The sequence below is a fragment of the Carassius carassius genome, chromosome 10, assembly GCF_963082965.1.
Source record: "Carassius carassius chromosome 10, fCarCar2.1, whole genome shotgun sequence".
NCBI lineage: Eukaryota > Metazoa > Chordata > Actinopteri > Cypriniformes > Cyprinidae > Carassius > Carassius carassius.
The window spans coordinates 31,011,484-31,023,602 of record NC_081764.1 but is presented as its reverse complement, the minus strand read 5'-3'; the positions used below and the strand labels follow the sequence as shown (position 1 = coordinate 31,023,602).

The 12,119-nt window shown below is 36.5% G+C and overlaps 1 protein-coding gene across 1 annotated transcript in view; it reads right to left on the bottom strand.

The window, feature by feature from the left end:
* Window positions 1–1,226: 1,226 nt before the first annotated feature.
* The window catches only part of LOC132152173 (centrosomal protein of 170 kDa-like), a 29,342-nt gene continuing 18,449 nt past the window's right edge, over window positions 1,227–12,119 (bottom strand). The window contains exons 11-20 of the mRNA XM_059560937.1: window positions 11,865–12,000; window positions 10,402–11,781; window positions 10,064–10,307; window positions 9,524–9,629; window positions 9,009–9,146; window positions 8,653–8,741; window positions 8,442–8,535; window positions 7,751–7,802; window positions 1,827–2,919; window positions 1,227–1,785 (exon numbers count right to left, since the gene is read on the bottom strand). Of these exons, the coding sequence (XP_059416920.1) occupies window positions 2,681–2,919; window positions 7,751–7,802; window positions 8,442–8,535; window positions 8,653–8,741; window positions 9,009–9,146; window positions 9,524–9,629; window positions 10,064–10,307; window positions 10,402–11,781; window positions 11,865–12,000 (2,478 nt within the window). The 3' untranslated portion in view covers window positions 1,227–1,785; window positions 1,827–2,680. The remainder of the gene's footprint in view (window positions 1,786–1,826; window positions 2,920–7,750; window positions 7,803–8,441; window positions 8,536–8,652; window positions 8,742–9,008; window positions 9,147–9,523; window positions 9,630–10,063; window positions 10,308–10,401; window positions 11,782–11,864; window positions 12,001–12,119) is intronic.

The window sequence follows — 12,119 nt, the reverse complement described above, 5'->3', positions numbered from 1 at the left end:
CTCAGGGGATTTTAAATATAATTTATTTTAACAGTCTTCAGAAAGCACAAGGTGCAAATCCGTCTAGCCTTATCCTTGAAGTAAATGTGTGTGTGTGTGTGTGTGTGTGTGTGTGTGCCTGTGTGCCTGCGTGCATGTGTGTGTGTGTGTGTGTGTGTGTGCGTGTGTGTGTGCGTCTGTTTGTGTGTGTGTGTGTGTGTGTGTGTGTGTGTGTGTTTAAAGGGGATAGATTAGGATAAAGCAGCTTTAAGTGCAAGCAGCTTTAAGTGCTGTAATTTATCCCATTCCAATATGACAGTTTTAACTGTTTAATGATTTATGTACAGTATATAATCTGATTATTTTAAATCAATTAGTTAATTATACATACATATGCCATTATATATTGATACAAATTCCATTGCTGAAATGCTCTACTTGCAGTCAGTCAGCCTCTTTTTTTTTTTTCGAGTGAAATTGTCCAATAACCATGAGCTATATGCAGTCGATGGTCTTAACATGTCAGCCCCCATGTAAAATAATAATTATATATATATATATATATATATATATATATATATATATATATATATACACAGTATATTAAACATATTTAAAATTTACAATTCATTTATTTATAAATTATTTTAAACAAGGGAGAATCTCAGGTTGGAGAATTTTACATAAATAATCTGGTTATGACATCAAGTGTCGAGTAATATGAAATTTCTTTATTAAACCACTATTTGTTTTGCATTCATGTGTAAACACCACTGGTATGAGGCAGATGGAAGCTAAAAGGAGAGAAAAATTGCCATGCTACCTACCTAATCAGATGGCCTACAAAGATATTTGACATAAAACGAGCCGTTTTTCACTCTGTCAAAAGTGCCCAGTTCACAACACTCATTTGAACAGGTTGATTCATTGGCATGTGCAAAATAACATCATCAGACATTGACCTTGATAATGGGCACTTCGTGACATTACAAGCTTGATTAACATCTGGGTGAATCCAGGCCCTCCTATTGGCTCCTACAACTTTTATATTCCTAATCTGTTATTATATATATATATATATATATATATATATATATATATATATATATATATATATATATATTTAGAAGGCATTGGTGGAACGTGGCAACTGTTAGAAGAACTACAGGTAGTAACATTATAATCTTAGGTAATTAAAGGTATGCAGAGGGATGTTTTATGATTCAGTTTACAAAAGATAATCTAAGTGCTAAAGATCAAATTGAAGGACTGGTCCAAATAACAATGCTTGATTTTTACACTTCACATATGGGTTGTTTTCTAAGACTGCAAAAAATAAAAAATGTATAAAATATAAACGCCAGTGTAATACACAGCTTCGCTTTGTCTTGACATATCAGCAGACTCATAAATCACAAATTCACTGCAGCAAAACAACTGTGATATTGTCGTTTTAGATAATAATTTTCAGTTAGTCAACATCAGTGTCTAAAGATCTAATTACACAGCAGGCCTATTAAGTATTTGGCAGAAACTGGCATACAATAATTTCAATAAAATATGTCAAGTATTGTTTTTTGGTTCACTGCTGTGCAAACATGATCACACCTAATAATAATGCCAAAATAAAGCCATGAAATTGTTTGCATTATTTGTATTCAAATATACACTATTATGTTGAAAAGTTTGAGGTCAGTTAGATGTATTTATTTTTATTTATCTTCAATAAATTAACACTTTTACTCAGGTATGATGCATTAAATTGATCAAAAGTGACAGTAAAGACTGTTACTTTCAAATAAATGTCTATTTCAAATAAATTCATCAAAGAATCCCTAATGTAGAACAGTTTTTACAAAAATATTAAGCAGCACAACTGCTTTCAACATAAATATAATAAGAAATGTTTCTTGAGAATCAAATCCATGTGACACTTAATGTGCCATCAAAGGAATAAATTACATGTAAAAATATTTTATTTGTTGTTATTTTAAATTGTAATATGTTATATAAGTTTTACTGTATTTTTGATTAAATAAATGCAGTCTAAGTGAGCATCCATCTTTCAAAAACATAAAAATAAAATCTTTCTGATCCCAAACGTTTGAATGGTTTAGAGTATATATATTGTGATATCCTCACTGCATATTTGTGACAGACAGCACAGGACATTGTGTCACTTTGCTTCTCAAATAATTTCTGATGCCTTAATGTGAGAAATACAAATCACATATTATGTTGCCATTCCTAATAAAAAATACCATTTAACTGGTCAGTTTGGAGCATGAAGAGATATGATTTTGAACCCTTTGTGTAAAGAGTTACATGTGACAATGCACAGCATGAACTCAGTTTTGGGTAAATCATAGCTTAACACTTTCACATTGCACTTCCCATTGAACAGTCAGTATCTTTTTGGGCACATCTACAGTACTTCTGATTATTAAGACGAACACTCACAATAATTAATGCTTGTGTGCAGTAATTCTATACGGGAGGTTACAGTTGATAGATATTTCAAAATATTTTCTTTAATTACTGAAAATACGTCCATGGATATATAGAATTTATGAAGCAAACTTTTAAATGCAATGCCTTATAGGAAGTTTTACAACATTCCTCACATTATTCACATAAAAGTCCCATTGACCTGGCCTTTGGAAACCAGTTCAGGATCTCAGTGTAAACTGTTCAGAGTAATTTAGATTTGTTTGGCAGTGTGCTGCTCTTTGCTCTTCCCCTGCAGGCCTAGATCTCGTTCTGCGACCTCTGAGTAGGCAGAGGGCAGTGTTGCCGTACTGGTGGATACGTCCACAGCCTGGTTGCCAGCTGGACCTTGTGAGCCAGGACTAACTCTGTTCTCAGCCATAAGTGGACTGGTCAGACCCAGACTGCTTAGAGCATCCAACGTGCCATCAGGGTCCACCATTATATCAATCACTGGGGATTGAAAGTTGAAGAAAAAGATATTTATTGAGTATCTTGTGCTGAAATATATAGTCATTTACCAAGGCAATTCAGTCAAATAATAAATAGACAAACAAACAATCAACCCTTGGATCTAACGTTTCAGGATATAGCCTCATGATCATTGGTGTTAACTGAATTTAATAAATGGGGGTTTAGTTATGACCATTGCCTTTAAATATGACATCTCAAATAAGAAAATGTTATAGAAAGAAGAACAGTATTTATATATAGGCTACTCTATTATACGACGGCGCTTTAGTGCCACATAAAAAATTAATTTAATAAATAAATAAATATATATATATATACTACGAGAATGAAGTTGAAATGTATATATATATATATATATATGAAACATTTCGACTTCATTCTCGAAGTATTTCGGGCCCTATAATACACTATAATATAATACAATATATATATATATATATATATATATATATATATAAGATTATGAGATTAAAGTCGTAATATTTTGAGAATAAAGTCAAAATATTATGACAATAGGGTCAAAATACTTTGGGAATAAAGTCGAAATATTCCAAGAATAAAGTTTAAATGTTTAGAGAATAAAGTAAAAATATTACGAGAATAAAGTCGAAATATTACAAGAATAAAGTTGTAGGGCCCTATCATATTATACGATCTAAACGAAAAGTGTAAAGCGCACGGTTAGGTTTGTGCCATGATGGATTTGCTATTTACACGGCGGAACATGGCAATCGCAAAGATAGAACGCGTCTCCGAGATGAAACGGAGCTGCTCGTGTGCGAGCAGATAGCCTCATTCTGATACATGCGATGACTATCCATTATACATGTAGGCATTTATATATATATATATATATTTAATTAGCCTACAAAAAATTATTATGCATTGCAATCCTTTAATTTTTAATATTTGGCATGTTTGTGTGCTGCTCTGCGTCCCTGTGTTTAATAAGCAGTGCGTTGCGGACCCACCTATACTAACACGATCTTCAAATAACAAAGAAAAAACATTGAGCCAGACTTTAGACCAGGTTTGAGCTGGTCTATTGCGCAGTCTATTTTCAGCTCCTCAAAATAGCATTGCACCATCAATGCGCCTTAACACACCTCTTTTTTTAGACCAGCACGTCAATGGGCGCACAAATAGGTGCAAATGCATTTGCTAATTAAACGACGTGGCGCTGGACGGGAAAATGCGAACGGCGCCGGTGTCATGAGAAATCGAGTCCGCCCGAGAAATCGAGTCCGCTTAGGACCCCGAGTGATCCCATTGGCTCAACGAACATTTAATGGGTATTATTTTTTAGCGCCTGATTACAATTCCTGCTAAATCGCGTTTTTATTTATGTCGTTTGAACTTTGCTATAATGACCATTTATGTACTTTAAATTACATGTTTCATAGGCTAGTATATAGCCGACGCGCTATAGGTTGTGAAATCAAACATTTCTCTCTCTTTTTTTTTAATAGTGGGGGCAGAAAACAAGCTCTGCTCAAATAAATCACCTGTCTCTTTATTTAAAGCAATGTTTGAATGCAAAATAGACTGAGTTTAACAGATTACATTTACGTCTGTTTGATTGTTTTTATAACAACATACACATAAATCATAACTTGATTTTTGCAAGAATTGTAAACCGATGCTCTACGGTTAACAGTGATTTTTGATGTTTCCTGCTTCTGTTGTATTCCGTTCTGTATGATGTCAAGAAAGTCTTCCAGCATACTGTATACTGTATATTACAAAGGCAGAGAGGAAAAAAAAAAATTATTATATTACAGTTCCTAAACATTTTTATATTTTTTCTTTACCACAGAAGCTCTGTCCCGAGACGCTCTCGAGTTACGTTGAGACTGATGATTCCCCAATCTTCCACAATGGACTTCACATAGGATGAACTGTTTCCAGTTTCAGCAAAAAAGCAAGAATTTATGAATGGATGACTGCACCTTAGCACTCTTCACTGCCACTGCATGCCTCACCTGGGCCACAGAGAAAACAATGTTGCTGCCTGTACATGGCACAATTAACCTCTAACCTTACAGCTGAATCAATGCAGTAACACTGTCAACTACCAATGATATTGTACCAAATGTTCAGACTGAATATACAGAGCAGAACTGGTCCCCAGTGTTTTTGGTTAGTCTGGTTTCTCTAAAGGTTTTTTTACTCCAGTATCGACATCTTACGGATTTTTCTTTATTAACCACCGTTGCCTTTGGCTTGCTTGCTGTCTGTATGACGACTAATGCATTTAGCACCAACTATTAAAACAGTGAGGGTGTTTTTGACCATATAGACACAACAGTATGTCTTTCTGTAAAGATTCTTTGAAAATGTTATGCATTTTGAAAAATGTATAAATGTCTTACATTGATAGTGTGCATATTGCTTGAACATTTATATGTAAAAAAATGTGTAGAATTATATTATAATTGCAAGTCATAATTAACAATTATAAACTAGCTGTATTTTAGTTACTTTCAGTGCACAAACAGCCATTATTCACTTACTATTACTGATTTGTAATAGTACAAGTAACTGTTGTACTATTTTATGTACTGTGTTATATGAGTTAAAGTCAATTACAATTGTAATTTCTGTCATCATAATGAATTTATGTAGTGTGATGATTGCTGTATGATTTTCTTTGAAAACAATAGTTTCTTAAATAATATACAATCAGCAATTGCAATACATGAACTGCTTGTAAGCAAAACCATATATAACAACATAAGTACTTATTACAATATTGAAAATATTGTGTGTGTGTGTATATATATATATATATATATATATATATATTGTACGTAGGTTCGTTTTATTAATAATTATCTTTCTACTATCCCACAATCTTCTGAATTTGTGGGCTAAACGTGTTTTAGTCATCACAACTGAATTATTATTATTATTATTATTTTAGAACTGGAAAATATATTCAAAAGCTGTGCTGAGGCGTTCTAGTAACCGAATATTAAAACTAATTACAATGCATTATTTATGAGATGTTGCTAGTTTTATGACATTTAAAAAACATTTTGATCGATTACATTCTGTATATTGCTTTTACTAAATTATTTTAGCTTGAAACAACAAGCTACCGCAGCTCCGATTAGCCATACAACAAGTTATCGCGATAATAACTTTTGATCAGGCATTTAAAACAGCTACCGCCTTGGTCCTAAGCGGACTCGATTTCGCGGGGGGACTGGATTTCTCACCACACCGGACTGAAACTACTGTAGCAAACACACTTGCTACGGAAGCCTTTTGTCGCATTGCGCCGGATGTATTATAGGGCCCGAAATACTTCGAGAATGAAGTCGAAATGTTTCAAGAATAAAGTCGTAATACTATGAGAATAAAGTTTAAATGTTTCGAGAATTTAAATAGTAGAAATTAAAGTTATATTATTTTGAGAGTAGGCCTTTATTGCGCATGTAAATGTCCCGGATTGAGAGCACCGGGAGAAGTTGCAGGCCACCGGAATTGATTTGAATATTGTTGCGTCCGAGCGGCCGCATCATCTTACTGGGATGAGGAAGAGTCAATTTTAAAGACTTTTGGAAATAGCTTAATATCAAGAATATGATATTTATGAACAGACTAAACAGGAACAACTTTTTATCCTAACATCAGCTCACACACCCAATCGACATTTCTTTGGGGGGCGCTGTAGCTCTCTTATTTAACGCATTTTTTGTATACACTACAAATATATGTGGGATTATTATCAGGAATCATACCATTTGTCATAGTCGCGGGGACAGTATGCTTGGAAATAATATTTCATATCTTTCATTGCATTCGTTATTTGTAGTGCGCCAGCCACCCGATAGCAATAAGATTTGTGCTTTTAATGTCTCAGCTTTCAAAATCAGTTTTATAGTGAAACACAAATTATGTGTCTTACAATGTGTTTTTCAAGCTCTTTAATGATCAGATCGCTGTATTTATGTGAAACAATTCATTAAATTAAACTGTTTTCTTTGTGAAAATTCCATATATGTGAAAATATATTCTCGTAACATTTCGACTTTATTCTTGTAGTAGGCCTATTAAGACTTAATTCTCGAAACATTTTGACTTTATTCTCGTAATATTTTGCGTTATTCTATATTTGTATTTTTTTTAACATGGCACTAAAACGCGGTCGTACTATTGTGCATAGAAAAGGGCAAAAGAAAAAGTAAGCCCAAAACAAAGTTTCAGAAACATTATCTGAAGAATGGGAGCAATGGCTATTGAAAATTCAGTTTTACCACCACAGTAATAAATAAAATTTTAAAATGTATTCAAACAAAAAACAGTTGTAATACTGTTACACAATATTATTGTTTTTACTGTATTTTTGATCAAATAAATGAAGTAAGAAAAAAAAAACATTAAATAATCCAAACTTTTCTTCCAACCCCAAACTTTTGAACGGTAGATAATGGTAGATTTTAGTAATAATAATAAATGTAGTGCTTTGGAAATGATGCCAAATAAAGTTCTCTAAATGCTGGAATAAACTGCATGACTTAAAATCTGAACAGATTTTATAACACTAGGCATCATACACCTGCTCACTTGGTAAATTGTTACAGAGAAAGCAGAAAAAAAACGCTTGCAGATTTTCGAGTAAACACTTTCAAAAAAGGAAAAGGTTTATTACAGTCTACCTATTTATATAACAAAAACACTTTTTATTTGCACATCTTATTAGTACACAAAGTTACAGTATAATGACACTAAATACCAAAAACTCTTTTTTGTTGGGTCTCAGGAGGATGTTGCATGGCAGACATTAAAAGTAGGAACTGCTTACCTAGCAGCTGTCGTTCCACTCTTTTCAGATTCTGGAGTATGGAAGAAATCTCCTGAGAGTGATCAGATAAAAAAGACTCAATAGAAAACCATCATATGCTGCCAGAACTTAGTTATAAGCAAATTAACTTTTAACATAGTCATGATTTTGGTCAAACTCATATAAATATCATAGCACTGTAAATTGAGAATGTTTGATTTTATTTTCTTTCAGCGTTCGGTCATCATGGTTTTTGTGCTCCTCCACTGCTTAACAGCTTATTCATTTCAGAAGTTCCAAGAGTTCAGTTCAGGCCCGCCTGCATTTACAGCATTAGATTTACTGGCCTGTCACTGAGCAGAGGTGGTGCGCCTCAAACCTAATCTGAACTGTGACAAACCATGAGTCAAAAGCTCAGTCTAATAAAGCTGAGAGATCCTCTGATGTATGAACTATGAAATCTGACAAAAAATCAGGACAGCTTCACAGTCAATGGACGAATAATTCATTTCTTTCCAAAAAAAAAAAAAAAAAAAAACCTATGCAAATCCTCTACTTTAAAAAAGTACATTTATTCACTTTAAAGATGCTCTTATCTAAAATGATTTTTTTTGGGGGGGGGGGGGGGGGGCTATTTAAGAATACATAAATATATATCTTGAAATAAATAAATATTTTATTTTACCATTGTTGTAAAATATTTTCTTCTCACCTGATTAGAGGTCTTGAGGAGAGGCATCTCATTCTCTGCCTGCAGTTTGCTTTCAATCTCCTCCCACTTTCGATCCTTGTCTTTGAATAAAATCCTGCATGAACAGTAATAAATCAAATGTATGGCCTTCCAAAAGACCTTCCAAAACTAAAACATAAATGTTGTACACTTGTTTAAAAACATATCAAGTCAAGGTCAAAGAGCAGTATACCTGATTTTGTTGGCTGTCTTTTCCATGGCCTGTTTGATTTTTGCTGAGAGCTGGGAGACTGATGCTAACAGCAAACTGTCCAGTACACCCTGTGAATGCAGAATGAGCAGAGAGTGGCACCTTTGTTATGCTCTCACTATAAGAAATAAGATACATTCCGAGACACATGTTAAGATTCCACTTTCTGTTATGACAAAATTTTTTAAATAAAACAAATAAAATAAAATAAGCACAGCGCCCTCTTGTGGAACATAAGTAACAAAATAAATCAGAACTTCCAGTAACAGATACAGTCTAAACATGATATTAACGAACAGGGTACAAGCTGTAAGATTTCTGAGATTCAGAAGATTTACCTCCTCTCTGCTCCAGGTCCTGCGGCGGATGGCGCGGGAATCCTGACTGCTGATAGCACCGCGATGTCTTAGTTCCACACCTCTGCCACTGATCTCTGGAGCGCTGCCCAGAACATCATCAAACACACGGTTCTCAACCTGAGAGAGGCAGCAAGATGATTGCTTATATCACTGATTACACACTGCAATAATATTTAGTAATTTTCTATATTAAAAAGGTCAAATAAAATCTAAAAATCCAGTGTTTACATACTACTGTCAAAGCATGTCCACATGCATGTCCTATTGTCTCAAAATAACAGCACTGATTGAATCATGATCTCTTAAACCATCAACATGCCAGCACCCATTTAATTAACTACTGAATTAATTCTGTGAACAGTGCACACCATGCAAAACCAAAGACCTTCACAGACTTGTCAATATGTATTGATATAGATCTCTACAAGCACCAAATAATTAAATGGTCCATATAAATATGGAAGGCTCGGGTAAGGATGTTGTTGTATTCTCACTGAAGCTGCGGGAGCAGAGGAAGGACTAACGGAGTCGATCTCTCCAGCAACGTCATGGATCTCACGTGCCAACATGGCCAGATCCTTAGCCAGGTCTTGACTGATTCTGTAACAATCAAACGAATACAAAAAAATTATGATCTAATAAATTTACTACATCATTAATTAACTTGATCAATTCATTGTATAAGTAGATTTTGCTTGTAATAAAAGTTAGCTGATAAGACTTTTTAAGACATAAGCAGTGATGGGCAGTAGCATCACTAAAGATGAAAATGCTATAGTGGTAGTTGGAGAGGAAAGAGGAGAACAGGATATAAATTGCAATATATATTTTTACACTGTTGGGCATGTTTTTTTTTTTTTTTATAAACAGGCATTTTTAAATATAGTACAGAATATGAAGTTGCTTCAATGTTGTAGGCAATGGAAGCTAGTTCTAAAGGCAAGCTTCATCTTAGCTTATCAAATTTTTGAAGTTTGTTGCTTAGCTTGCTATATTTTTGAGTAGCTTGCCTGACACTGGCGGTTAGCTATTACCTGGCGATCTCCTCACTGTGGGCAGTCCAGTCTCTCATGTAATCATCCTGTTCTCTGCTAGACTGATGTCGCAACATGGAGATGCCTCCAGGGCTGGGTGTTGCAGGGGCTGAACCCCCAACCCGGGTCACCCGTGGAGCAACTGGACGCGGGCGAGTGTGTTGAGTGGGGTGACGGTTAGAGCCATACTCATCCTCTGAGGTAGAAGCGTATTCAATAGGTACCCGGCGCCACCTTCCACCAGCTATACGGAACACGTATAACAAAACAAGATTGTTTTAATTGAAACATTTTCTGCCAATTATACTTTCTAATAAATTTTTACCCAAAGGTCTGACCTGCATGTGTACTTTGAACATATGGAGTACCAGGACACTTATCGGGCAGTTTGGAAGCGCTGTTAGCTCTTGCTCTGGGGACCGCTACAGAGGAAGAGGCCACTGTAGAGCGGAGACCAAGCCGCAGTGCACTCTCCGGGGCAGGGCGAGAGACAAAGCCCCTGATCTTGCCTGATGTAGCTTCTGAGTCACTGCGAGCAGAAGGAGAGCCGACACGTGGCCTGCGTGGCTGAGCAAGCGCTTCAATCCTAGAGAGAGTCCTGCACCCAGCTGAAGGCCTCGATGCAGAACTGGCGGTAGAGGCCTCTGAAGCAACAGACATGCGATCAACATCAGCCAGGTCAGTGTCAGAGGATTCGCCCAGTCGGGCACGGCGAAGAAGGGAAGACCGTGTGGGTCTGGGCCGTGGAAGGGTGGTTGGTTTAGAGATGGCCTGTGCAGGAGCTACAGTCGATTTTGGTCCTCTGTTTTTGCCACTTGTTGGCTCTGCCTTAGAATTGGTATTTTGACCCTGGCCCTGAGGTCGTTTTACTAAAGCATCCTGGGTAAGAGAAGAGCTCAAGTCATCATCTGTCAGGTCGAGCGACGTCCAAGCCCTGGAGCTAGCTGAGCAAGAAGGATGAGCTTTGGCTTTTCTTTCGTTGGCACTAGTGTTTTTATTGGTTGTTTCACGGCCTGCACCTCCGGCTGATCGTTTCCTTTGGGCTGTTTTACTTCCTCTTTGTCCTCCAGCTTGGCTGACTGTGCTTGTCGTATCAATGTCAGATTCAGGTGAGACAGACCCCTCCAGAGAGTAGCTCGGTGGATCTGCAAGGTCTGATAAAGTGGTTTCCAAAAAAGCAGCCACAGCCTCTGAGTCTTTTAGCATGGTGGCAGCATCAATGCCCTCATTGATGACTCCCATTTCCCTGGGCTGGTGGGCAGTGGGCCCATCAATGCAAGGTATGAGCTCTAGAGGAACATTAGCAGTCGGCCGTTCCACTGTAAAGCTCTCTTGCCTTAGTAGAGGCTTCCCTGTCTTCTCTCGGTCCTCATCTCCTTTCTTTCTTCTCCCATCATCTTGTTTCTTCTCGATACGTTTAGCTTGAGCTCCTTGTTTACCAACTTTACTCAGGATTCTGGGCGGAGTTGGCTTGTTCGCTTTGGACCGATCTACGTCTGTCCTAGCCGTGGCCATTCCTGAAACTCTTTGCCCAGTTTTAGAGATTCTGTTGTTCTGATCTACTTTCTCCTGAAGTTCTAGATCCTGTTTCTCTGATGAAGGGACTTTTTGACTGGATTGGCTCCGTGTGCCCTCAGGAGCCAGTGGATCCATAGCAGAGTCTTCAGAGGGGAGCTGCGGGAGGGCCCTTCTTTTAAGTTCAGATGCACTGATATCAGCTGTTGAAACAAAAGAAAATCATCAAAATCAAACTGTAATTTAAAACCAAAGTGTCTTCTGAGATGTTTAACAGCCCTTGAACCTTTTTCTTCTTTGGAAAGCATGGTGGGTTCAGCCCCGGATCCCTCAGGATCCTTCCGAATATGATTTGCAGCCAAACTTGCCCATTGTGAGACCCACCTTGGACCGCCTACTACAACCAAATCATCTGGTAGCACCTTAAAATAAGAATGGACAGTAAATTTTATTCTTTCTTTTTTTTTTTATCTGAGAAACAAATAATAGAGACCACTTAAAAAGCTTTGTGTTTCCAAGAAGTCTACATAGTCTGCATCCG